Source organism: Oncorhynchus nerka, linkage group LG19 (genome assembly GCF_034236695.1).
Source record: "Oncorhynchus nerka isolate Pitt River linkage group LG19, Oner_Uvic_2.0, whole genome shotgun sequence".
Taxonomy (NCBI): Eukaryota; Metazoa; Chordata; class Actinopteri; order Salmoniformes; family Salmonidae; genus Oncorhynchus; species Oncorhynchus nerka.
This window is the reverse complement of record NC_088414.1, coordinates 4614265-4640951: the sequence shown is the minus strand read 5'-3', so window position 1 is coordinate 4640951 and position 26687 is coordinate 4614265. Positions and strand designations below refer to the sequence as shown.

Here is a 26687-nt window from a genome sequence, read left to right as displayed (position 1 = left end):
CTCGTCCTAATAGTTCTATATTTCTTAATTCCATTCTTTTACTTTTAGATTTGTACGTATTATTGTGTATTGTTAAGTATTACTGCACTGTTGGTGCTAGGAACATTTCGCTACAACCGCAATAACATTTACATTTAAGTCATTTAGCAGACGCTCTTATCCAGAGCGACTTAAAATATGTGTATGATACCAATAGCATTTTATTTAATTTGAAACTGGACACAGGGTCAAACGGCGTTTCATTATTGATCTGACTTTCCCCTTTGTGTGTGTGGTCGAGACATGAGGATCACTGCTGCGGCAATCGGACCTCTAGCTAATCTCTGAGCAGAGAAGAGATGGAGGGAGGGAGAGGAGAGGGAGGAGAGAGAGAGAGGAGGCGGAGAGAGAAAGAGAGAGGTGGGGGAGAAAAAGCGGGGACAAAAGAGAAAAGAAGGAGGAGAGAGCGTGTGAATGCCACTGGGTGCATGTGATGATGTCTGTCTGCACTGCTATTGGTGGAACTGATGACGAAGACAAAGGGAAGGAAAGCTCTGCTCTTGAGCAGTCGGTCCCCCCTCTCTCTCTCTCTCTCTCTCTCTCTCTTCCATTTCTCTTTCTCCTGTGCTAAGCTTCTGTCTCTTAAACCCTCTAACATTATTTTACAAATGATAGATTGACACACACACAAAGTATTTCTTCATTTTCTAGCCTTTTTTAGTCAGTGTTGTGTATTTCTGGTTTCTCAGTACATTCCATTGTGGTGACTCCTCTCTAGCCAAGGGTGGAACATTCCACAGAAATGGCTGACCCACAATAACACACACACACACACACACGCACACACACACAGAGTAAGGCAGGAAGAGTAAGCCTACATACAGAAATACACACATAAAGTGCATTCGGAAAGTATTCAGACCCCAAGACTTATTCCACATTTAGTTATGTTACAGCCTTATTCTAAAATGGATTAAATATATTTTTTTTCCCTCATCAATCTACACACAATACCCCATAATGACAAAGTGAAAACAGGTTTTCAGAAATTTGGGAATGGTTGTGTATCAGTGGAATGGTAGTGTTTCACAGTATTACTTACCAGCCAGTGTTGTGATTGGCTGTGATATTTGCCTATTGATTTCTCTGCTGAAGTCTGTTGTCAAAATCACTTTGTGGCTGTGTTATTTAGTGAAAATAGCTCTGTTATTTCCTGGTTGCAAAGATTCTACACTGTTCTCACATAAATCTCAGTTTAGGTGAGAAAACAAGCAGTGAAGGGAATTATACCATCTAGATTGCTGTGAAATATCTTTTAAATAACAACAAATGAAAGCTGTTTGAAAACAAAGTTACTTTTTTGGTCCATCAGCTTCAAACAGTGGTTATGGTCCACAAGCTTCAAACATCTGTAAAAATTATATATTTTTTGTTATTTTGTTACGTTACAGCCTTATTCTAAAATGGATTAGATTAACATTTTCCCTCATCAATCTACACACAATACCCCATTCATGACAAAGTGAAAAAAATGTATTTTATATTTTTTTTGCAAATGTATTAAAAATAATAAGTATTCAGGCCCCTCCCTATGATACTCGAAGTTGAGCTCCATTGAGTTTCCATTGATCATCCTTGAGATGCTTCTACAACTTGATTGGAGTCCACATGCAGTACATCTTACTGATTGGACATGATTTGGTAAGGCACACACCTGTCAATATAAAGTCCCACAGTTGATAGTGCATGTCAGAGCAAAGATCAAGCCATGAGACCTCAAACTGGGGCGAATGTTCACCTTCCAACAGGACAACGACCCTAAGCACACAGGCAAGACAATGCAGGAGTGGCTTCGGGACAAGTCTCAATGTCCTTGAGTGGCCCAGCGAGAGCCTGGACATGAACCCGATCGAACATCTTTGGAGAGACCTGAAAATAGCTGTGCAGCGACGCTCCCCATCCAACCTGACAGAGCTTGAGAGGATCTGCAGAGAAGAATGGGAGAAACTCCCCGAATACAGGTGTGCCAAGCATGTAGCGTCATACCCAAGAAGACTTGAGGCTGTAATCGCTGCCAAAAGTGCTTCAACAAAGTACTGAGTAAAGGGTCTGAATACTTATGTTAATGTAATATTTCAGTTTTTGATGAGAAAAGCAAAACAATTGAATTCATTTAAGAATAAGGCTGTAACGTAACAAAATGTGGAAAAAGTGAAGGGGTCTGAATACTTTCCAAATGCACTGTACACACACACACTCAATTTGTGCATGTAAAGACACAGACAGTACTGCTCACACAATATCCTGCTCCAGCACATGGGTAGCCCCTGGTTTCCCCCCTCATATCTGCAGACCACATGCCTAAGGTAAGCCGATACAGCTGCCATCTGCCTCTCTACACTCACTGCTGCAGACTGCCCTACTGACCCTACACACCTGTGTCGGTGTTTTCACACACACACACACATACAGGTAGACGCCCACACATGCGCGCGCACACACACACACACACACACACACACACACACACACACACACACACACACACACACACACACACACACACACACACACACACACACACACACACACACACACACACACACACGCACACACACTCACTCACTCACGCACACACACTCACTCACTCACTCAGACACACCGGCACACGCACACACACACACACACAGCTGCTCCATCTGCTCAGAAACATGTTGATGAAAGACAGATGCTGTGTCCTAATAGCCCATCCTTTCCTTGTCTCATAGTCTGTGTTTTCAGATCAGCACAAATGGGAAATGGTACGCTGCAGAATGAGGAGGCGCGTGGCCTGTGGATTACTGTACTTCACTCCCACCTTCTGTTCAAGAGCGGAATTGACGATTACTCTTTCACATAGCCAACTTGCATGTTGTTGTGATGTTGTATTATTCCCCCCCCCAGTTGTATCATTGGAATGGGATAAAAATGAGGCAAAGGTGTGTTTTAGGACCATGCGGACGCAACCAAAGTTGCGCCCCTGGCTAAATGTGGGAATGATAAATTATCAAAGTATGCATTGAAAAAAAGTGAGTCGATGTAAGGCTTTATACGTCATATACACAGGCGACGTGCTTGAAATAATCCCCATCAACCAAGACTACATTTCACTTTCATTTTCAGAATTTTCACGTTCAGTCAGCGTTCTGAAACTAACATAGGCTATTTATATTCTTCAGAAATAAACTGCGCATTCGGCAATCATTCAACTAAAGTTGCTTCTTTGATGCAATTGCCATCATCTTTTGGCTATCTTCTGGTTATATTCTTAACACTTCTCAGTGTCAATGTGACAACTTGATTAATCTGGATTAATCTGACTTCATTTTGGTGTTATTTCAAAGACAAACAAACAAAATATATACTGAACAAAAACATAAACGCGACATGCAACAATTTGTATGATTGTACTGAGTTACAGTAAATCTGTCACTGGGGAGCCAGACCCAGCCAATCAGAATGAGTTTAACCCACAAAAGGGCTTTATTACAGACTGATATAGTCCTCAGTTTCATCAACTGTCCAAGTGTCTGGTCTCAGACAATCCCGCAGATGAAGAAGCTGGATGTGGAGGTCCTGGGCTGGCTTGGTCTGCGGTTCGGAGTCCTGTTGGACGTACTGCCAAATTCTCTAAAACCACATTGGAAGCGGCTTATGGTAGAGAAATTAACATTAAATGATCTGGAAACAGCTCTGATTGACATTCCTGCAGTCTGCATGCAAATTGCACGATCCCTCAAAACTGTTGCGTGACAAAACTGCACATTTTAGAGTGGCCTTTTATTGTCCCCAGCACAAGGTGCACATGTATAATGATCATGCTGTTTAATCAGTTTCTTGATATGCCACACCAGTCAGGTGTATGGATTATCTTGGCAAAGGAGAAATGCTCACTAACAGGGATGTAAACAAAAATTGTATTTTATATATGAGATTCTTAAATGTAGCCACCCTTTGCCTTGATGACAGATTTGGGTCCAGAGCACTCTGGAGCAGGTTTTCATCAAGGATCTCTCTGTACGTTCATCTTTCCCTGAATCCTGACTAGTCTTCCAGTCCCTGCCGCTGAAAATCATCCCCACAGCATGATGCTGCCACCACCATGCTTTACCGTAGGGATGGTGCCAGGTTTCCTCCAGATGTGACGCTTGGCATTCAGGCCAAAGAGTTCAATCTTGGTTTCATCAGACCAGAGAATCTTGTTTCTCATGGTCTGAGTCCTTTAGGTGCCTTTTGGCAAACTCCAAGCGGGCTGTCATGTGCCTTTTACTGAGGAGTGGCTTCCATCTGGCCACTCTATCATAAATACCTGATTGGTGGAGTGCTGCAGATATGGTTGTCCTTCTGGAAGGTTCTCCCATCTCCACAGAGGAACTCTGGAGCTCTGTCAGAGTGACCATTGGGATCTTGACCAAGGCCTTTCTCCATCGAGTGCACAGTTTGGCCGGGCGGTCAGCTCTAGGAAGAGTCTTGGTGGTTCCGAACTTCATCCATTTAAGAATGTGGTAGGCCACTGTGTTCTTGTGGACCTTCAATGCTGCAGACATTTTTTGATACCCTTCCCCAGATCTGTGCCTCGACCCAATTGTCTCGAAGCTCTATGGACAATTCCTTCGGCCCCATGGCTTGGTTTTTGCTCTGACATACACTGCCAACTGTGAGAACATAGACAGGTGTGTGCCTTTCCAAATCATGTCCAATCAATTGAATTTACCACAGGTGGTCTCCAATCAAGTTGTAGAAACATCTCAAAGATGATCAACAGAAACAGGATGCACCTGAGCTCAATTTTGAGTCTCATAGGGAAGGGTCTGAATACTTATGTAAATAAGGTATTTCTGTTTTTTATTTCTAATAAATTTGCTAACATTTCTAAAAACCGGTTTTCGCTTCGTCATTATGGGGTATTGTGTGTATACTAATGAAGGAAAACAACTATTTTATAAATTTTAGAATAAGGCTGTAACATAACAAAATGTGTAAAAAGGGAAGGGGTCTGAATACTTTACGAATGCACTGTAAGTAGCTCGGCACATAGTGGATAATAAGCAACATTTTGGAGTCAACAGTGTCGTCAAAATCTCATTCCAGGCTGTGCTGTCTGTGTAAACTTAGAAGGCTGAGTGTTAATCAATCTGTTTTACAGTCAATTTACAGATGTTTATTGAGCCTGTCTTAACATTTAGTTTAGTTGCCTGGTTCGGCTCCCTCACATGGGCAAGTCAGAAAGTTGTGCATGTCACTGGTAAGATTGTAGGGAGAAACCAAAAGGCTCTCCGAGACCTCACTGGTAAGATTGTAGGGAGAAACCAAAAGGCTCTCCGAGACCTCACTGGTAAGATTGTAGGGAGAAACCAAAAGGCTCTCCGAGACCTCACTGGTAAGATTGTAGGGAGAAACCAAAAGGCTCTCCGAGACCTCACTGGTAAGATTGTAGGGAGAAACCAAAAGGCTCTCCGAGACCTCACTGGTAAGATTGTAGGGAGAAACCAAAAGGCGAGACCTCACTGGTAAGATTGTAGGGAGAAACCAAAAGGCTCTCCGAGACCTCACTGGTAAGATTGTAGGGAGAAACCAAAAGGCGAGACCTCACTGGTAAGATTGTAGGGAGAAACCAAAAGGCTCTCCGAGACCTCACTGGTAAGATTGTAGGGAGAAACCAAAAGGCGAGACCTCACTGGTAAGATTGTAGGGAGAAACCAAAAGGCTCTCCGAGACCTCACTGGTAAGATTGTAGGGAGAAACCAAAAGGCGAGACCTCACTGGTAAGATTGTAAGAAACCAAAAGGCTCTCCGAGACCTCACTGGTAAGATTGTAAGAAACCAAAAGGCTCTCCGAGACCTCACTGGTAAGATTGTAGGGAGAAACCAAAAGGCGAGACCTCACTGGTAAGATTGTAGGGAGAAACCAAAAGCGAGACCTCACTGGTAAGATTGTAGGGAGAAACCAAAAGGCGAGACCTCACTGGTAAGATTGTAGGGAGAAACCAAAAGGCTCTCCGAGACCTCACTGGTAAGATTGTAGGGAGAAACCAAAAGGCGAGACCTCACTGGTAAGATTGTAGGGAGAAACCAAAAGGCTCTCCGAGACCTCACTGGTAAGATTGTAGGGAGAAACCAAAAGGCGAGACTTCACTGGTAAGATTGTAGGGAGAAACCAAAAGGCTCTCCGAGACCTCACTGGTAAGATTGTAGGGAGAAACCAAAAGGCGAGACCTCACTGGTAAGATGGGTAAATAAATAATGTTGGATCTAACACATCCACTCAACAATCAATATGCAGTACTGTCATCAGGGTGCAAACACCGGTCTTTACCTCCTAAAACCAAGAGAGACACTAACAGTTTTGTACCAGCATCAGTACGGCTTTTAAATGAAACAAATATTTGTGTGACTTACAGTACCAGTCAAAAGTTAGGACACACCTACTCATTCAAGGGTTTTTTGTCATTTTTACTGTTTCCACATTGTAGAATAATAGTGCAGACATCAACACTATGACATAACACATATGGAATCATGTAGTAGCCAAAAAAAGTGTTAAACAAATTGAAATATATTGTATATTTGTAAGGGTTTTCCTGTGGTGAAGGAGAAGCGGACCAAAATGCAGCATGGTGGTTATTCATGTTCTTTAATAAAGGAACTAGACATGAAATAACTAACAAAACAATAAATGTGCGAAAACCTAAACAGTCCTATCTGGTACAAACACAGAGACAGGAACAATCACCCACAAAGACACAGTGAAAACCAGGCTACCTAAGTATGATTCTCAATCAGAGACAACTAATGACACCTGCCTCTGATTGAGAACCATACTAGGCCGAAACATAGAAATACCCAAAACCTAGAAAAACAAACAGACTGCCCACCCAACTCACGCCCTGACCATACTAAATAAATACAAAACAAAGGAAATAAAGGTCAGAACGTGACAATATTTGAGATTCTTCAAAGTAGCCACCCTTTGCCTTGATGGCAGCTTTGCACGCTCTTGGCATTCTCTCAACCAGCTTCATGAGGCAGTAACCTGGAATGCATTTCAATTAATAGGTGTGCCTTGTTAAAAGTTAATTTGTGGAATTTCTTTCCTTCTTAATGCATTTGAGCCAATCAGTTGTGTTGTGACAAGGTAGGGGTGATATACAGAAGATAGCCCTATTTGGTAAAATACCAAGTCCATATTATGGCAAGAACAGCCAAATAAGCAAAGAAAAATGACAGTCCAACGTTACTTTAAGATATGAAGTTCAGGGGCGGCAGGTCGCTTAGTGGTTAGAGCGTTGGGCCAGTAACCGAAAGGTTGGTGGATCAAATCCTCGAGCTGGCAAGGTAAAAGTCTATTGTTCTGCCCCTGAGCAGTTCCCCAGGCGCCGAAGACATGGATGTTGATTAAGGCAGTCCCCCGTACCTCTCTGATGGGTTAAATGCGTTAGACACATTTCAGTTTTGGCATTCAGTTGTACAACTGACTTGGTATCCCCCTTTTCAATTTGGAAAATGTCAAGTGCAGTCGCAAAAACCATCAAGCGCTATGAGGAAACTGGCTCTCATGAGCACCGCCACTACCTCTGCTGCAGAGGATAAGTTCATTAGAGTTACCAGCTGTAACAAGTGCGCTGAGAAACGGGAAGCAAGTTCAGGGAGTTAGTGTTTTAATAAATAAAGAAAGAATGAACACGAAAAGCAAACAATGCACAGACATGAATCAATAACACCTGAGAAAAGAACCAAGGGGAGTGACAGATATAGGAAAGATAATCAAGGAGGTCATGGAGTCCTGGTGAGTGTCATGAGGCACAGGTGTGCAAGAGGATGGTGACAGGTGTGCGGGATGATCAGCAACCTGATGACCTAGAGGCCGGAGAGGGAGTATACGTGACACCAGCCTCAGAAATCATTAGAGTTACCAGCCTTAGAAATTGCAGCCCAAATAAATTATTCACAGAGTTCAAGTAACAGACACATCTCAACATCAACTGTTCAGATGAGACTGCGTGAATCAGGCCTTCATGGTTGAATTGCTGCAAAGAAACCACTACTAATGTACATCAACAAGAAGAAGAGACACGAGCAATGGACATTAGACCGGTAGAAATCTGTCTTTTGGTCTGATGACTCCAAATTTGAGATTTTTGGTTCCAACCGGCATGTATTTGTGAGATGCAGAGTAGGTGAATGGATGATCATCCTCGTGTGTGGTTCCCATCATGAAGCATGGAGGAGGAGGTGGTGTATGGATGTAGGGGTGCTTTACTGGTGATACTGTCTGTGATTTATTTAGAATTCAAGGCACACTTAACCAGCATGGCTGCCACAGCATTCTGCAGTGATACGCCATCCCATCTGGTTTGCGCTTAATGGGAGTATCATTTGTTTTTCAACAGGACAATGACCCAACACACCTCCAGGCTGTGTAAGGGCTATTTGACCAAGAAGGAAAGTGATGGAGTGCTGCATCAGATGACCTGGCCTCCACAATCACCCGACCTCAACCCAATTGAGATGGTTTGGGATGAGTTGGACCGCAGAGTGAAGGAAAAGCAGCCAAGTGCTCAGCATATGTGGGAACTCCTTCAACACTGTTGGAAAAGCATTCCAGGTGAAGCTGGTTGAGAGAATTCCAAGAGTGTGCAAAGCTGTCATCAAGGTAAAGGGTGGCTACTTTGAAGAATGCAAAATAAAAAATATATTTATATATTTGTTTAAAACTTTTTGGGTTACTACATGATTCCATATGTGTTAATTCATAGTTTTGATGTCATCACTATTATGTAGAAAATGTAGAAAATAATCAAATAAAGAAAAAACCCTTGAATGAGTAGGTTTGTCCAAAGGTCTGACTGGTACTGTATGTACTGAAGAAACATATAAACCTAACGTTAAACAATTTCAAAGATTTTACTGGTTTACAGTTCATTAGGGTAAATCAGTCAATTGAAATACATTCATTATGGCCTGGGAAGCAGATGCCCACCCACAGAGGAGCCAGGCCCACCCACAGGGAGCCAGGCCCACCCACAGGGAGCCAGGCCCACCCACTTTGGAGCCCACCCACCCACAGGGGAGCCAAGCCCACCTGCTTTAGCTTTGGAGCCAGGCCCACCCACAGGGGAGCCAGGCCCACCTGCTTTGGAGCCAGGCCCACCCACTTTGGAGCCAGGCCCACCCACTTTGGAGCCCACCCACAGGGGAGCCAGGCCCACCTGCCTTGGAGCCAGGCCCACCCACTTTGGAGCCAGGCCCACCTGCTTTGGAGCCAGGCCCACCCACAGGGGAGCCAGGCCCAGCCACAGGGAGCCAGGCCCACCTGCGTTGAAGCCAGGCCCACCCACAGGGAGCCAGGCCCACCCACTTTGGAGCCCACCCACAGGGGAGCCAGGCCCAGCCACAGGGAGCCAGGCCCACCCACAGGGAGCCAGGCCCACCCACTCTGGAGCCCACCCACAGGGGAGCCAGGCCCACCCACTTTGGAGCCCACCCACAGGGAGCCAGGCCCACCCACAGGGGAGCCATGCCCACCCACAGGGAGCCAGACCCACCCACAGGGAGCCAGGCCCACCCACTTTGGAGCCCACCCACAGGGGAGCCAGGCCCACCCACTTTGGAGCCCACCCACAGGGGAGCCAGGCCCACCCACAGGGAGCCAGGCCCACCCACTTTGGAGCCCACCCACAGGGGAGCCAGGCCCACCCACTTTGGAGCCCACCCACAGGGGAGCCATGCCCACCCACAGGGAGCCAGGCCCACCCACAGGGGAGCCAGGCCCAGCTAATCGGAATGAGTGTTGATGACGTCACAATGTTTATTGGTAAAATAAACTGAGCACTGCTGACACACCCGTGATATATGTTATTGATAAGTTATTAATATGTAAGATATGAGATACCTGAAAAGCATTTGAAGGCTTACACGATGACACCAACAATGTCTTTATTGAATGAATAAATGATTAAAGAACAAACAGAACACTATGCGAAAATAAATAAATCCTTTACTTTTCCGAAAGAGATCCCCACCAGACCAGTAAGCATTTTTACCTTGTCTCTTCATAAGTTACTAGCAAAGCTTATACACTGTTTTTATATAATATAATAGTAATCTCTCATCTCCCAACAGTTTGTTTACATTTGGCACAGGAGGTGGAAGAGAGGGAAAAGTAGGGAGGAGGAGAAAAGAGAAGGAGGTGAGTGGTCAAGGAGAGAGAAAGAATAAGAGGGGAATGAAAGAGATGATGAATGGGAAGAATACATGAAAGAGGGTTAGAGGAAGAGAGGGATGGAGAAAATGGAGAATGAGTTGTGAGAGATAGAAAGTGAGAGAGGAAAATGGAGAATGAGTAGTGAGAGATAGAAAGTGAGAGAGGAAAATGGAGAATGAGTAGTGAGAGATAGAAAGTGAGAGAGGAAAATGGAGAATGAGTAGTGAGAGATAGAAAGTGAGAGAGGAAAATGGAGAATGAGTAGTGAGAGATAGAAAGTGAGAGAGGAAAATGGAGAATGAGTAGTGAGAGATAGAAAGTGAGAATGAGTAGAAAATGGAGAATGAGTAGTGAGAGATAGAAAGTGAGAGAGGAAAATGGAGAATGAGTAGTGAGAGACAGAAAGTGAGAGAGGAAAATGGAGAATGAGTAGTGAGAGATAGAAAGTGAGAGAGGAAAATGGAGAATGAGTAGTGAGAGAGAAAGTGAGAGGAAAATGGAGAATGAGTAGTGAGAGATAGAAAGTGAGAGAGGAAAATGGAGAATGAGTAGTGAGATAGAAAGTGAGAGAGGAAAATGGAGGGCATTTGTATGGTTGAATCCATTCCTCTTAAAATGGATCCATTGTCAAACTGCATGGACATTTCCCTATATTGCAAGAGGACCTAAGGTCAGTCAGTGTGCGTATCATTGTATCTAAGGTCTTTCATAGCAGATAGTTCATAGTGTGTCTTGATATATAAATAATATACAGAAACTGAATGAGGGTTCAGGGTAAGTGTGTTAAGACTATCCAGTTTATGCTGGTTTAGGGATACGAGTACGAGGGATACGAGTAGGATTAAGGGTGTTGGGGTTAGAGTCTAGGGTATAAGTCTACTAAGACTCTAGTGTATACATCCAGGTTAAAACCTGGCTAAAAAGCAGTGTAACTTCAGCAGGTGAGGTAAGGGTAGTGTGTGGTGTATAGGGTCGGTGGTATTCAACTCTGGCCCTACGAGGTCCGGAGCCTGCTGGTTTTCTGTTCTACCAGATAATTAATTGCACCCACCTGGTGTCCCAGGTCTAAATCAGTCCCTGATTAGAGGGGAATCACCCACCTGGTGTCCCAGGTCTAAATCAGGCCCTGATTAGAGGGGAATCACCCACCTGGTGTCCCAGGTCTAAATCAGTCCCTGATTAGAGGGGAATCACCCACCTGGTGTCCCAGGTCTAAATCAGTCCCTGATTAGAGGGGAATCACCCACCTGGTGTCCCAGGTCTAAATCAGTCCCTGATTAGAGGGGAATCACCCACCTGGTGTCCCAGGTCTAAATCAGGCCCTGATTAGAGGGGACAATGAAAAAACGCAGTGGAACTGGCTGGGAGGTCCAGAGTTGAGATTGAGGAGTATAGGGCATAGGGATTATAGTATAAGCGTGTTAGGACTGCCCAGTGAATGCGTCCAGGTTAAACGCTGTATCTAGGAAGCGTTGTAACTCCACCAGGTGAGCTGCTTTGTTCCCTGTAGCTGGAGCTGCTGCTGGCCCACGACCAGCATACCTACACACACACACATACATAAACACACATTCACACATACACACATACAAACATGAGAAAGAAGCGAGAACACATTTAATACAAAACACAACTCTTTGACCAGGTTCAATCAAATTATTCCTTGATATCTTCCCCTGTGAGCAGGTGTGAGTGAAGGAGGCTGGTCGTACCAAACGGGGCGAGTGCGGTCAACGGTGGTGCGGAGGCGGGGTTTGACGTAGTCATAGTAACCCTGGTTCTTGTGCTCTTCCTGGCACCACACCAGGTCAGCGTTGGGATAACGATCTGTCTCCACCTTCACCTGGTCAAACGGGAAGGGAGAGAGCTGGAGGAGAAAGAGATAGATGGAGGAGAGAGAGAGAGATGAGATTGGAAGTGTGTGTGTGTGAACTGTACCTGTGTGCATGTATGCATGTGTGTGTGTGTGTGTGTGTGTGTGTGTGTGTGTATATACCTGCTCTATGCGTGCAATGGCCACAGTATTATCCATGCCTCTGTTCTTGCGTTCTCGGGTCAGTTCATAGTAGACCTTCCCAGTACAGAACACAATCCTCTTCACCCCATCTGGCTTCTCACACACAGGACCACTGTCTGGGATCAGACGCTGGAAGTGGGTACCTGAAACACACACACACACAAGCACACAGTATAGAAACACACACACACACACACACACACACACACACACACACACACACACACACACACACACACACACACACACACACACACACACTCATTCGTCTCTCATTGGTCTGAGAAGCAGTATTTAAATAGTATTTGTTTTCTTTCAAATAATTGCCTGGTGCAATGGAACCCAATGGAATAATCCCCAAAGTGCGACCCCCGCTCAGCGCATTTGATTGAAAGCAAATACCATTTGAACTCAGGTCTGGTGACAAGCAGACACTTCAGACAATCGCTCTCATCCCGTTCCACCAGATATTTTAGCTAAGATAGCTTTGCTACCGAATAACTTAACTACAGTACTGTACATCAGATGTTAAAAGGAGCCATCATGACCATAGCTAGCTTCCAACCTCCTCGCCTTGCTAACCTAAATCCTCCCTCATCTCCCTCCATCCCTCCCTCACCTGTCAGCATGTCGTCAAAGTTGGACTTGGCGTCAGGGTGGCGCAGCAGAGACTTGGGGGTGAAGACTATCAGCTGGAGGGCAGAGAGAAAGATAGAGGGAGAAAATAAGGGAAAAAGAGGAGAGATGTGTGTGTGTAGAGTGTATGTGAAGGACGTGGTTCTGTAAACCTGAATGTATATGTGTGTGTGTGTGTGTGGTACTCACAGGCTTCCTGAAGGGCTGTAGTATTTGTCTGCGGAGGACGTGGAAGTAGTTAGCTGGTGTAGAGCAGTTGACTATGATCCAGTTACAGTCATACAGCTGACGCACAGCAAACTCCTCAGCAGAGAATTTCTATGCATGACAGAAGGGACAGGTTATACACACACGCACACACACACACACACACACACACACACACACACACACACACACACACACACACACACACACACACACACACACACACACACACACACACACACTTACAGGGTATGCATCCGGGTCTTCATTACACATCTGCAGGAACCTCTCTGGTCGGGCTGACGAGTGCTCTGGACCCTGAGTACAGGATCATGGGATATGTAGTTTATCATCCGTTTGTGAGAACAGACAATGTTCTTCAAAGCGAAGACAGACTTATAGATAAGTGGTGGGAGCAGCAGTGCTATTCTGTTCTCAGAGACTGAGGCAGACAGACGGGCGGACGTAAACACACACACACACACACATACTCACATACTCTGCCTCACAGATGGATGGACGGACAGACAGTAGTTCCTACCATTCCTTCCATGCCATGGGGTAGCAGTAGGACTATTCCGTTCTGTCTGACCCACTTGGCCTGTCCTGGGCAGATGAACTGGTCTATGATACACTGGGCTGTATTGTGGAAGTCCCCAAACTGGGCCTCCCACAGAACCAGAGCATTGGGACTAGCCATGGCAAAACCCAGTTCGAAACCTAGAGGGGGAGGAAAGGAGAGAGATGTTCAGGTCAGAAAGCATGAGGGAACTAAAAAAACAGACAACTCCTCATAATGTACCCTAAAGACAGCAAAATAATAGACTGCATGTGTGTGCGCATGTCTGCGTACATGTACGTGTGTGTCTATATGTGTGTGTACTAACCCAATACTCCGTACTCTGACAGAGAGCTGTTACAGACAGTGTATGGAGCCTGGTTAGGAGCGATGTGGTTCATGGGAATACAGATCCTCTTATCTACATTCTGGTCATGGAGAACATGGTGTCTGTGACTGTATAGAGGGAGATGGAGAAGGAGAGAGATAGAGAGTTATGGGTAGAGAAAAGAGAGGGAAGGGGAGAGGTAGAGGGGTGGGTAGAAGCGAGGGAGAGACATGGAGAGAGAGAGAGAGATAGAGAGTTATGGGTAGAGAAAAGAGAGGGAAGGGGAGAGGTAGAGGGGTGGGTAGAAGCGAGGGAGAGACATGGAGAGAGAGAGAGATAGAGAGTTATGGGTAGAGAAAAGAGAGGGAAGGGGAGAGGTAGAGGGGTGGGTAGAAGCGAGGGAGAGACATGGAGAGAGAGAGAGAGTAAACAAGAGTTAATATACCACCAATATGTGACAATAGCGCCTCAGTTTGGCACCCAGGTCTCAAAGCAACACAACCAACTGGAGAAGATCCAACACAATCACCATGAGCCCCACCTACACATCCTCCGACTGCATGCAGTGACATGGGCTTGCAGTCCTTGGAGTCCCGCCGTACCCACCTCTGCAGCAAAATCCCAGGATTACAACAAATGGCTGCCTCAGACAAGAGGCCATGTCAGATCTACCCGATCCTTTCACAAACTGAACTGAACCTTCCCCCTACTCGGACTGACAGATACCACAACAGCCCTACGCCTTACTTGGTGAGACTTAATGCTGCTCAACTGTAATATTGTATACTGCAGTGCATTCGGAAAGTGTTCAGACCCCTTCACTTTATCCTCATTGTGTTACGTTACAGCCTCGTTCTGAGATGGATTCAATTCATGTTTTTCCTCATCAATCTACACACAATACCCCATAATGACAAAGCGAAAACCCGTTGCTATGAGACTCGAAATTGAGCTCAGGTGCATCCTGTTTACATTGATCATCCTTGAGATGATTGGAGTCCATCTGTGGTAAATTCAGTTATGTGGTAAATTCATAAAAACCTGTTTATTCTTTGTCATTGTGGGGCATTGTGTGTAGAATGATGAGGGAAAAAACGATGTAATACATTTTAGAATAAGGCTGTAACGTCACAAAATGTTGAAAAGGGGTCTGAATACTTTCCAAATGCACTGTATATCTCATATTTTCATGTTTTATTGTATTATATTTACTTAATTACTACAGATTTATGCTGCAATTCAGCATTTAGCAGCAAACAATTCTAAATAAAACGTAAATATATAATTCAGCAACGACAAATAACACATAACGCTGTCAAACAAGAGACTTTAGTCCAACATACAGTCATAACATTGACAGAGGCGGTGGTACCTGAAGGTTCCTCTCTCCACGTCCTGTCCGCTGAGACGTATGTGTGTCCCCTCCTTGAGCAGCGAGCCAAAGGCCATGTACTCTCCTAGAGCCCAGTCACACACACGCTGGCCCACCATCGCCGCACGACTCTTTAGTATACGACTCAGACCTGAACCACACACACACACACACACACACACACACACACACACACACACACACACACACACACACACACACACACACACATAGATGGATGAGGATATGTACTCTCCTAGAGCCCAGTCACACACACGCTGGCCCACCATCGCCGCACGAACCTTTAGTATACGACTCAGACCTGACACACACACACACACACACACACACACACACACACACACGAGGATATGTGAGCATGTACATAGGTTACGCTGTACTTGTCTTCCACAGGTAGTGTGTGTGTCCACACGTGTGTGTATGTGTGTGTATGGGTTTGTGTATGTGCGTGGTTGTCTACCTCCATGTATAGTGAAGTCTTCCACAGGGACAGATGAAGCAATGTGTCCTATGTGTCCCAGCTCCTCCTCAGTCAGGCCTGTAGACGGACTGGTCATACTCTTGGGCTGGCCATCCATGTTGAAGAAACCTACACACACTCACATTGATAAAGAATACACACTGTTAGTGTATGCTTACACAGAGTGTATGCTTAAAACACACACACACACAAATACAGTACCAGTCAAAAGTTTGGACATTTTTTGGGTTACTACATTATTCCATATGTGTTATTTCATAGTTTTGATGTCTTCACTATTATTCTACAATGTAGAAAATAGTACAAATAAAGAAAAACCCTTGAATGAGTTGGTGTTCTAAAACCTGTGTTCTAAAACTGTGTTCTAAAACTGTGTTCTAAAACCTGTGTTCTAAAACCTGTGTTCTAAAACTGTGTTCTAAAACCTGTGTTCTAAAACTGTGTTCTAAAACCTGTGTTCTAAAACTTTTGCCCGGTGTATGTATATTTTATATTTGAGATTCTTCAAAGTAGCCACCCTTGATGACAGATTTGCACACTCTTGGCATTCTCTCAACCAGCTTCATGAGGTAGCCACCTGGAATGCATTTCAATTAACAGGTGTGCCTTGTTAAAAGTTAATTTGTGGAATTTCTTTACTTCTTAATGCGTTTGAGACAATTAGCTGTGTTGTGACAAGGTAGGGGTGCTATACAGAAGACAACACTATATGGTAAAATACCAAGTCCATATTATGGCAAGAACAGCTCAAATAAGCAAAGAGAAATGACAGTACATCATTGGTTTAGCACATGAAGGTCAGTCAATGTGGAAAATTTCAAGAACTTTGAAAGTTTCTACAAGGGCAGTTGTAAAAACCATCAAGAGCAATGATAAAACTGGCTCTCATGAGGACTGCCACAGGAAAGGAAGATCCAGAGTTACCTCTACTGCAGAGGATAAGTTCATTAGAGTTACCAGCCTCAGAAATTGCAGCCCAAATAAATGCTTCACAGAGTTCAAGTAACAGACAGATCTCAACATAAACTGTTCAGAAGAGACTGTGAAATCAGGCCTTCATGGTCGAATTGCTGCAAAGAAACCACTACTAAAGGACACCAATAATATGAAGAGACTTGCTTGGACCAAGAAACACAAGCAATGGACATTAGACCGGTGGAAATCTGTCCTTTGGTCTGATGAGTCCAAATTTGAGATTTTTGGTTCCAACCTTTGTGAGATGCAGAGTAGGTGAACAGATGTTCTCCGCATGTGAAATGCCCACCGTGAAGCATGGAGGAGGAGGTGTGATGGTGCGGGGTGCTTTGCTGGTGACACTGTGATTTATTTAAAATTCTAGGCACACTTAACCAACATGGCTGCCACAGCATTCTGCAGCAGTAAGCCATCCCAACTGGTTTGCGCTTAGTCTGACTATCATTTGTCTTTCAACAGGACAATGACCAAACACACCTCCAGGCTGAGTAAGTGCTGTATGAGATGACCTGGCCTCTACAATCACCCGACCTCAACCCAATTGAGATGGTTTGGGATGAGTTGAACCGCAGAGTGAAGGAAAAGCAGGCAACAAGTGCTCAGCATATGTGGGAACTCCTTCAAGAGTGTTGGAAAAGCATTCCAGGTGAAGCTGGTTGAGAGAATTCCAAGAGTGTGCAATGCTGTCATTAAGGCAAAGGGTGGATACTTTGAAGAATGCAAAATGAAAAATATATTTATATATTTGTTTAAAACTTTTTTGGTTACTACCTGATTCCATATGTGTTATTTCATAGTTTAGTTTTGATGTCTTCACTATTATTCTACAATGTAGAAATAAAGAAAAACCCTTGAATGTGTAGGTGTGTCCAAACTTTTGACTGGTACTGTATGCACTTATGCACTTACAATATATTGTAAAACTTAGGTTATCACAGACACACACACATACACACACACACACACACACACACACACACACACACACACACACACACACACACACACACACACACACACACACACACACACACACACACACACACACTGACCGGGCCAGGGTGAGTCTAGCCAGTGTTTGATGTGTAGAATCTTCTCGTCTTTGGAGCGAGCGTGAGCCTCTTCGCAGATCTTGTCATACTTGGCAATCTCCTCCTAGAGGGGAGAGGGTTAATATCCATTTAATGGTCAATTAAGTCATCCTCAACAACAACACCTTGGTGCCTCATATCAATCAGCGAGTACAGTCTGTATAAGGACAGTCTTTCATATAAAGACAGAGGACAGAATATAATATCTACTGCAAGTAGAGGTTTGTAAGGACTGTTTATGCTCCATGATGTATAAGGACAGTCTTTCATATAAAGACAGAGGACAGAATATAATATCTACTGCAAGTAGAGGTTTGTAAGGACTGTTTATGCTCCATGATGTATAAGGACAGTCTTTCATATAAAGACAGAGGACAGAATATAATATCTACTGCAAGTAGAGGTTTATAAGGACTGTTTATGCTCCATGATGTATAAGGACAGTCTTTCATATAAAGACAGAGGACAGAATATAATATCTACTGCAAGTAGAGGTTTGTAAGGACTGTTTATGCTACATGATGTATATGGGCAGTCTATGGTGTATAGTATACACTGAGTGCACAAAACATTAAGAACACCTGCTCTTTCCATGACATAGACTGCCCAGGTGAATTCAGGTGAAAGCTATGATCCCTTATTGATGTCACTTGTTTTTAACCCTTTAGACAATTGAGACTTGGTTTGTGTATTTGTGCCATTCAGGTGGTGATTGGGCAAGACAAAATATTTAAGTGCCTTTGAACGGGGAATGGTAGTACGTGCCAGGCGCACCTGCCTGTGTCAGGAACTGCTTGGTTTTTCACAGTCAACAGTTTCCCGTGTGTATCAAGAATGGTTCACCACCCAAAGGACATCCAGCCAACTTGACACAACTACGGGAAACATTGTGGTCAACATGGGCCAGCATCCCTGTGGAACGCTTTCGACACCTTGCAGAGTCCTTGCCCCGATGAAATTAGTCTGTTCAGAAGTCAAAAGGGGGGATTGCAACTCAATATTAGGAAGGTGTTCCTAATGTTTGGCATACTCAGTGTATATGGCAAAATATGTTACCTCATACTCCTGTCTGGTGACAGCTCCCTCTGCTATGAGTTTCTCAGCGTATTTCTGTAGGACTCCTTTCTGCTTCTTGATCTGCTTGTACATCAGAGGCTGGGTGAACATGGGTTCGTCCATCTCATTGTGGCCGTTACGCCTGTAACACACCTGTAACACACACACGCACGCACACACGCACACACACACACACACACACGCACACACACACACACATTATAAATCAGCTTGTTATGGCATGTTTCCTGCATGGGCTACATATTTGGGTCTTTCTATAAACTAGGGTACCAGTGTGCATCTCTAGTAGTGTACAACTGTTTGGGCTACATATTTGGGTCTTTCTATAAACTAGGGTACCAGTGTGCATCTCTAGTAGTGTACAACTGTTTGGGCTACATATTTGGGTCTTTCTATAAACTAGGGTACCAGTGTGCATCTCTAGTAGTGTACAACTGTTTGGGCTACATATTTGGGTCTTTCTATAAACTAGGGTACCAGTGTGCATCTCTAGTAGTGTACAACTGTTTGGGCTACATATTTGGGTCTTTCTATAAACTAGGGTACCAGTGTGCATCTCTAGTAGTGTACAACTGTTTGGGCTACATATTTGGGTCTTTCTATAAACTAGGGTACCAGTGTGCATCTCTAGTAGTGTACAACTGTTTGGGCTACATATTTGGGTCTTTCTATAAACTAGGTACCAGTGTGCATCTCTAGTAGTGTACAACTGTTTGGGCTACATATTTGGGTCTTTCTATAAACTAGGGTACCAGTGTGCATCTCTAGTAGTGTACAACTGTTTGGGCTACATATTTGGGTCTTTCTATAAACTAGGGTACCAGTGTGCATCTCTAGTAGTGTACAACTGTTTGGGCTACATATTTGGGTCTTTCTATAAACTAGGGTACCAGTGTGCATCTCTAGTAGTGTACAACTGTTTGGGCTACATATTTGGGTCTTTCTATAAACTAGGGTACCAGTGTGCATCTCTAGTAGTGTACAACTGTTTGGAGCTGCTATAATTGTTTTCATGGATGTATCTCATCGGAGATACTGTCTGAATGACAGTCAAGTGATTTAACAACAGCCAAAGTGCAGCAATGTACAAATGACCTCAACTAACCTGTACCCCTGCACACTGACTCGGTACCGTACCCCCTGTATATAGCCTGCACACTGACTCGGTACCGTACCCCCTGTATATAGCCTGCACACTGACTCGGTACCGGTACCCCCTGTATATAGCCTGCACACTGACTCGGTACCGTACCCCCTGTATATAGCCTGCACACTGACTCGGTACCGGTACCCCCTGTATATAGCCTGCACACTGACTCGGTACCGGTACCCCCTGTATATAGCCTGCACACTGACTCGGTACCGCCCCCTGTATATAGCCTGCACACTGACTCGGTACCGGTACCCCTGTATATAGCCTGCACACTGACTCGGTACCGTACCCCTGTATATAGCCTGCACACTGACTCGGTACCGCACCCCTGTATATAGCCTGCACACTGACTCGGTACCGGTACCCCCTGTATATAGCCTGCACACTGACTCGGTACCGTACCCCCTGTATATAGCCTGCACACTGACTCGGTACCGGTACCCCCTGTATATAGCCTGCACACTGACTCGGTACCGTACCCCCTGTATATAGCCTGCACACTGACTCGGTACCGGTACCCCCTGTATATAGCCTGCACACTGACTCGGTACCGTACCCCCTGTATATAGCCTGCACACTGACTCGGTACCGGTACCCCCTGTATATAGCCTGCACACTGACTCGGTACCGGTACCCCCTGTATATAGCCTTATTATTGTTATTCCTATTGTGTTACTTTTTATAATTACTTTTTATTTTAGTCTACTTGGTAAATATTTTCTTAACTCTTCTTGAACTGCACTGTTGGATAAGGTAAAGTCTACACTTGTTGTACTCGGCTCGGAATGAAGGAAGGGTTTGAATAGTAGACATGTAAATATATCCTGTTTTACAGATCAGACCTGTCTGATCAGCCTGATAGGGTGCTGTGGGTGTGTCCAGCTTACACCTGTGAACATCTGTGTGTGTATAGCAATGGAATTAAACATCCAACCAATGCCTCAAGTGTTGTGCTGTAGGTCCACTACACACCCGAAGGGTTGTGGGGTCCTGTCCAGAAACACTCCCTAGCCCCTACCCCTAGACACTTGTGGAGATCTGAGAGAAATGAACAGGTGTAAGCAATACCACCAAAATTCCACCAAGCCTATCAGAGGTTAAGATGGAGCTCTCACCATGTCACCACCCATCAATCCCTCTCAGATCTCCACAAGTGTCTAGTCAGTCAGTCTGGCACTGTCAAAACATTTTAATAGCTGTCAAATACTTGCTTCCTTGGGAGAATTTCTATTGCATTTCCTTGATTCGTTGCATCCTCTCTCTTCATCTCCATCTCAAAACCCATTGGATGAGAAGGTCAGAGGTCCCTCCTCTGTCACCTTCTTGTCCAATGGGTTTTGAGAAGGGGGCAAGGGGAGGGGATGTGAGGAATGAAGGAAATGCAATTGAGATTCTCCCCTTGTTTCCTCCATTCCTATCAACCCTCTCAAAACCCATTGGGGGAGAGGTGGGAAGGTTCCTCCCACTTTAGAGGAGGTGCATGGAGTGGAGGAAACAAGGACAGAGGAAGCAAGAATGTGACGTCTAGTTTTCACACCCACGCACGCACGCACGCACGCACGCACGCACGCACGCACGCACACACACACACACACACACACACTTGAAGAGTTTAATGATTTCATTATTGGTTATTATTATTGTCAATGATTTAAATTATATAAACTATACAAATATACAGAGATGCATTCTTCTGGGATGTTTAGCATGGCTATAAATGTTAGAGAAGGTGACTACAACACAAACAGACCTGCTACTAGGCAAAGAAACATGCAGTGTCCATGTTTCATGTGGCATTTTGAATGATATGTAGATGTTTTGTTGTTGCTCGGAGTTATGGTCTCATTTTGCCTATCTAGACTCTTATTCCTGTAAATACACATGTGAAGTTGCAAGAAAATCATATTTAAATGTACATAAAGCCCCCCCTGATGTCCCACATTAGTCCCTTTATTTATAGAAAGAGTCAATGATGACTGTTCGGTGAGTCACTAAAGGTGTCTACTTAATAACCCTATTATAATTATCATCTCATTACAAACCATTACAAACACCTGATTCTTATTGGACAACTTTCTAATTGGTCACAAATGTTTTCACACCATTTTTTTAGTAGTCCCTCCCTGTTTCAGTCTGTTTTCCTCTGTTTCTAATGAACACCACCCTGGTCAGGAAACACACACTCACCAGGTCGACAACTACGTCCTTGTGAAAGGTCGCCCTCCACTCGGCGGCGACATTACACACGTACATGACAGCCTCGGGATCGTCCGCGTTGACGTGGAAGATGGGGGCGTTGACCACCTTGGCCACATCTGTAGGGTAAGAGGATGATCTCGCCACCCTGGGGTCGGTGGTGAAACCAATCTACAGGGAGAGAGAGAGAAAAGAGGGAAGTTAAATTAAGGGAAGGGTGTGTGTGTGTGTGTGTGTGCCTACGCGCACGTGCATGTGTCACCTGGTTGTTGACCACCACATGAATAGTGCCATGTGTGGTGTAGGAGGGCAGGTCAGAGAGGTGGAAGGTCTCATAGACAACCCCCTGGCCAGCAAACGCTGCATCACCATGGAGCAGGATGGACATTACCTGGAAATACACACAAACAGAACTATAAATACACACACAAACAGACAGACAGACAGACAGAAACCAAAAAAACATACAAATACATACAGTCTGTCTGTCTGCCTGTGTGTGTGTGTGTGTGTACTTACCCTGTTGCCTTCTGTGTCCCCGCAGTAGAACTGCTCAGCCTTGGTCTTGCCCTGCACCACGGGGTCCACAGCCTCCAGGTGGGAAGGGTTAGCCATGAGTGACAGTGTGATGTTCCTATCAGTGACTCGGTTGATCCTCCGGTGCCACATCCCCAAGTGGTACTTCACATCTCCAGAACCCTGAGGGGGGGAAGAGAGGGCAGGTGAATTGTAAGAGTATAACTTCTTCATTTTCGTTAGCTTCTGATATGGAAGATTTTTTAAAATGTTATTCACTTTCCATATTGTGTTACCAGAGTCGTGATCTTTAGGGTACGCAATGGACAACATTTGACATTTTTTTTGCGACAGAAAATGAACATCTGTGTTTCTTATTGGACAAATCCAGGTAGTCCCTCCCTGCTTCAGTTATTTCTTTCCCCGTTTGGTGGTTAATGAACAGGACCCTGCTCTCTGTTAGCTGTAGGATTTACCTCATCAGCAGCCTCAAGCTTGGAGTCAAACTGACAGAAGATCTGATCCAGCTCCTTACGGATCACATTAGCCAACACATTCAATCTCCCCCTGGAGAGATAGAGAGCGAGAGAGAAGGGTGGAGAGAGGGAGAACAACTTTCAGCTACGCTTGTGATTGGTGTTTCCATGAACACGCTGCCTGTGGGGCAGCTTGTGATTGGTGTTTCCATGAACACGCTGCCTGTGGGGCAGCTTGTGATTGGTGTGCATGTGGTAACTGTACCTGTAGGGGGGCCTATGATTGGTGTTTCCATGAACACGCTGCCTGTGGGGCAGCTTGTGATTGGTGTGCATGTGGTAACTGTACCTGTAGGGGGGCCTGTGATTGGTGTTTCCATGAACACGCTGCCTGTGGGGCAGCCTATGATTGGTGTTTCCATGAACACGCTGCCTGTGGGGCAGCCTGTGATTGGTGTTTCTGTGGTAACAGTACCTGTGAGGCATGCCCATGATGATGCTCTCCACTCCGTTCATGCTGGACTTGTCGATGATGGTCTTCAGGGCCGGGATGAGAGACTCACAGCCCTCCAGGCCAAAACGCTTCTCTGATGACCATTTCCTCTGCAGGAACTCCTCAAACCTTGCCAACAGGAAACAGGAAGTTAAACAGGAAGTTAAACCTATGTCACCAAGTCCAGAAATGAACCCTATTCCCAATTTCAAATAGCCCTTTCGCTCTGTGCATTTGAGGAGATCTGAGAGGATTTGATAGGTGTCGATTAGACAGCCTTCTGTTACACTATACTCACTTTGTCTAGGGGACCTAGGCTTGCCTAATTGTTCTGTGACCTGACTAGGTGTGTGCTTTGTCTAGGGGACCTAGGCTTGCCTAATTGTTCTGTGACCTGACTAGGTGTGTGCTTTGTCTAGGGGACCTAGGCTTGCCTAATTGTTCTGTGACCTGACTAGGTATGTGCTTTGTCTAGGGGACCTAGGCTTGCCTAAGTGTTCTGTGACCTGACTAGGTGTGTGCTTTGTCTAGGGGACCTAGGCTTGCCTAAGTGTTCTGTGACCTGACTAGGTATGTGCTTTGTCTAGGGGACCTAGGCTTGCCTAATTGTTCTGTGACCTGACTAGGTGTGTGCTTTGTCTAGGGGACCTAGGCTTGCCTAAGTGTTCTGTGACCTGACTAGGTGTGTGCTTTGTCTAGGGGACCTAGGCTTGCCTAAGTGTTCTGTGACCTGACTAGGTGCTTTAGTGTGAACGTAGAAGTGTCCGGACCATGTCGTATGTACATGTACCCAGGAGATAGCTTACCGAGTCCAGGGCCAGCTCCGTCTTAACCTCTTGGTCGGCCAGCCCAAGAAGGTTATTCATGTTCACGGTGACAAAATAAATACAAAAACCAACCTACAAAAAGGCCCAACTAAAGAGGTTAACTAACACAAAGGCCGTTAAGAGTTTTTTTAAGATGAATGCACTAACTGTAAGTGGCTCTGGATAAGAGCGTCTGCTAAATGACTAAAATATCAAATGTAAGGCTTCCTGGCAGAGCACATCACTTAAACCGGTTGCTGCTGCCATCTGCGGATGAGGTGTGGAAGTATGTTGTCCAGCTATGTGCATCACACTAAACACATCATAGCACAAGAAATGTGGAAATAGCAATATGCTTATGCAATAAACTGCGGGAGCATACAACAGCGTAAAGGGATTCCTTTTATTCTTTGTGACATTTCTTGTAACATTGTAGCTGGGGATTTTAACAAAGCTAATCTGAAAACAAGACTCCCTAAAATTTACCAGCATATCGATTGCGCAACCAGGGGTGGTAAAACCTTGGATCATTGTTACTCTAACTTCCGCGACGCATATAAGGCCCTGCCCCGCCCCCCTTTCGGAAAAGCTGACCACGACTCCATTTTGCTGATCCCTGCCTACAGGCAGAAACTAAAACAAGAGGCTCCCACGCTGAGGTCTGTCCAACGCTGGTCAGACCAAGCTGACTCCACACTCCAAGACTGCTTCCATCACGTGGACTGGGACATGTTTCGTATTGCGTCAGATGGAAATATTGACGAATACGCTGATTCGGTGTGCGAGTTCATTAGAACGTGCGTCGAAGATGTCGTTCCCATAGCAACGATAAAAACATTTCCTAACCAGAAACCGTGGATTGATGGCAGCATTCGTGTGAAACTGAAAGCGCGAACCACTGCTTTTAATCAGGGCAAGGTGTCTGGTAATATGTCCGAATATAAACAATGCAGCTATTCCCTCCGCAAGGCTATTAAACAAGCTAAGCGTCAGTACAGAGACAAAGTGGAATCTCAATTCAATGGCTCAGACACAAGAGGCATGTGGCAGGGTCTACAGTCAATCACGGACTACAAGAAGAAACCCAGCCCAGTCACGGACCAGGATGTCTTGCTCCTAGGCAGACTAAATAACTTTTTTGCCCGCTTTGAGGACAATACAGTGCCACTGACACGGCCTGCAACGAAAACATGCGGTCTCTCCTTCACTGCAGCCGAGGTGAGTAAGACATTTAAACGTGTTAACCCTCGCAAGGCTGCAGGCCCAGACGGCATCCCCAGCCGCGCCCTCAGAGCATGCGCAGACCAGCTGGCCGGTGTGTTTACGGACATATTCAATCAATCCCTATACCAGTCTGCTGTTCCCACATGCTTCAAGAGGGCCACCATTGTTCCTGTTCCCAAGAAAGCTAAGGTAACTGAGCTAAACGACTACCGCCCCGTAGCACTCACTTCCGTCATCATGAAGTGCTTTGAGAGACTAGTCAAGGACCATATCACCTCCACCCTACCTGACACCCTAGACCCACTCCAATTTGCTTACCGCCCAAATAGGTCCACAGACGATGCAATCTCAACCACACTGCACACTGCCCTAACCCACCTGGACAAGAGGAATACCTATGTGAGAATGCTGTTCATCGACTACAGCTCGGCATTCAACACCATAGTACCCTCCAAGCTCGTCATCAAGCTCGAGACCCTGGGTCTCGACCCCGCCCTGTGCAACTGGGTACTGGACTTCCTGACGGGCCGCCCCCAGGTGGTGAGGGTAGGCAACAACATCTCCTCCCCGCTGATCCTCAACACGGGGCCCCACAAGGGTGCGTTCTGAGCCCTCTCCTGTACTCCCTGTTCACCCACGACTGCGTGGCCATGCACGCCTCCAACTCAATCATCAAGTTTGCGGACGACACAACAGTGGTAGGCTTGATTACCAACAACGACGAGACGGCCTACAGGGAGGAGGTGAGGGCCCTCGGAGTGTGGTGTCAGGAAAATAACCTCACACTCAACGTCAACAAAACAAAGGAGATGATTGTGGACTTCAGGAAACAGCAGA

At 45.3% G+C, this 26687-nt stretch overlaps 1 protein-coding gene across 5 annotated transcripts in view; it reads right to left on the bottom strand.

The window, feature by feature from the left end:
- Positions 1-9939: 9939 nt before the first annotated feature.
- The window catches only part of LOC115147132 (2-oxoglutarate dehydrogenase complex component E1-like), a 61998-nt gene continuing 45250 nt past the window's right edge, over positions 9940-26687 (bottom strand). For all 5 annotated transcript variants that reach the window (XM_029689161.2, XM_029689158.2, XM_029689160.2 and 2 more), the window contains 17 exons: positions 23803-23949; positions 23328-23418; positions 22855-23034; positions 22598-22726; positions 22327-22506; positions 18966-19118; positions 17871-17973; positions 15823-15951; positions 15342-15492; positions 13970-14097; positions 13624-13802; positions 13329-13400; positions 13065-13193; positions 12859-12931; positions 12219-12382; positions 11935-12089; positions 9940-11764 (listed from right to left, as the gene is read on the bottom strand). In XM_029689161.2, coding sequence (XP_029545021.1) covers positions 11644-11764; positions 11935-12089; positions 12219-12382; positions 12859-12931; positions 13065-13193; positions 13329-13400; positions 13624-13802; positions 13970-14097; positions 15342-15492; positions 15823-15951; positions 17871-17973; positions 18966-19118; positions 22327-22506; positions 22598-22726; positions 22855-23034; positions 23328-23418; positions 23803-23949 — 2284 coding nt within the window. In that variant the 3' untranslated portion in view covers positions 9940-11643. The remainder of the gene's footprint in view (positions 11765-11934; positions 12090-12218; positions 12383-12858; positions 12932-13064; positions 13194-13328; positions 13401-13623; positions 13803-13969; positions 14098-15341; positions 15493-15822; positions 15952-17870; positions 17974-18965; positions 19119-22326; positions 22507-22597; positions 22727-22854; positions 23035-23327; positions 23419-23802; positions 23950-26687) is intronic.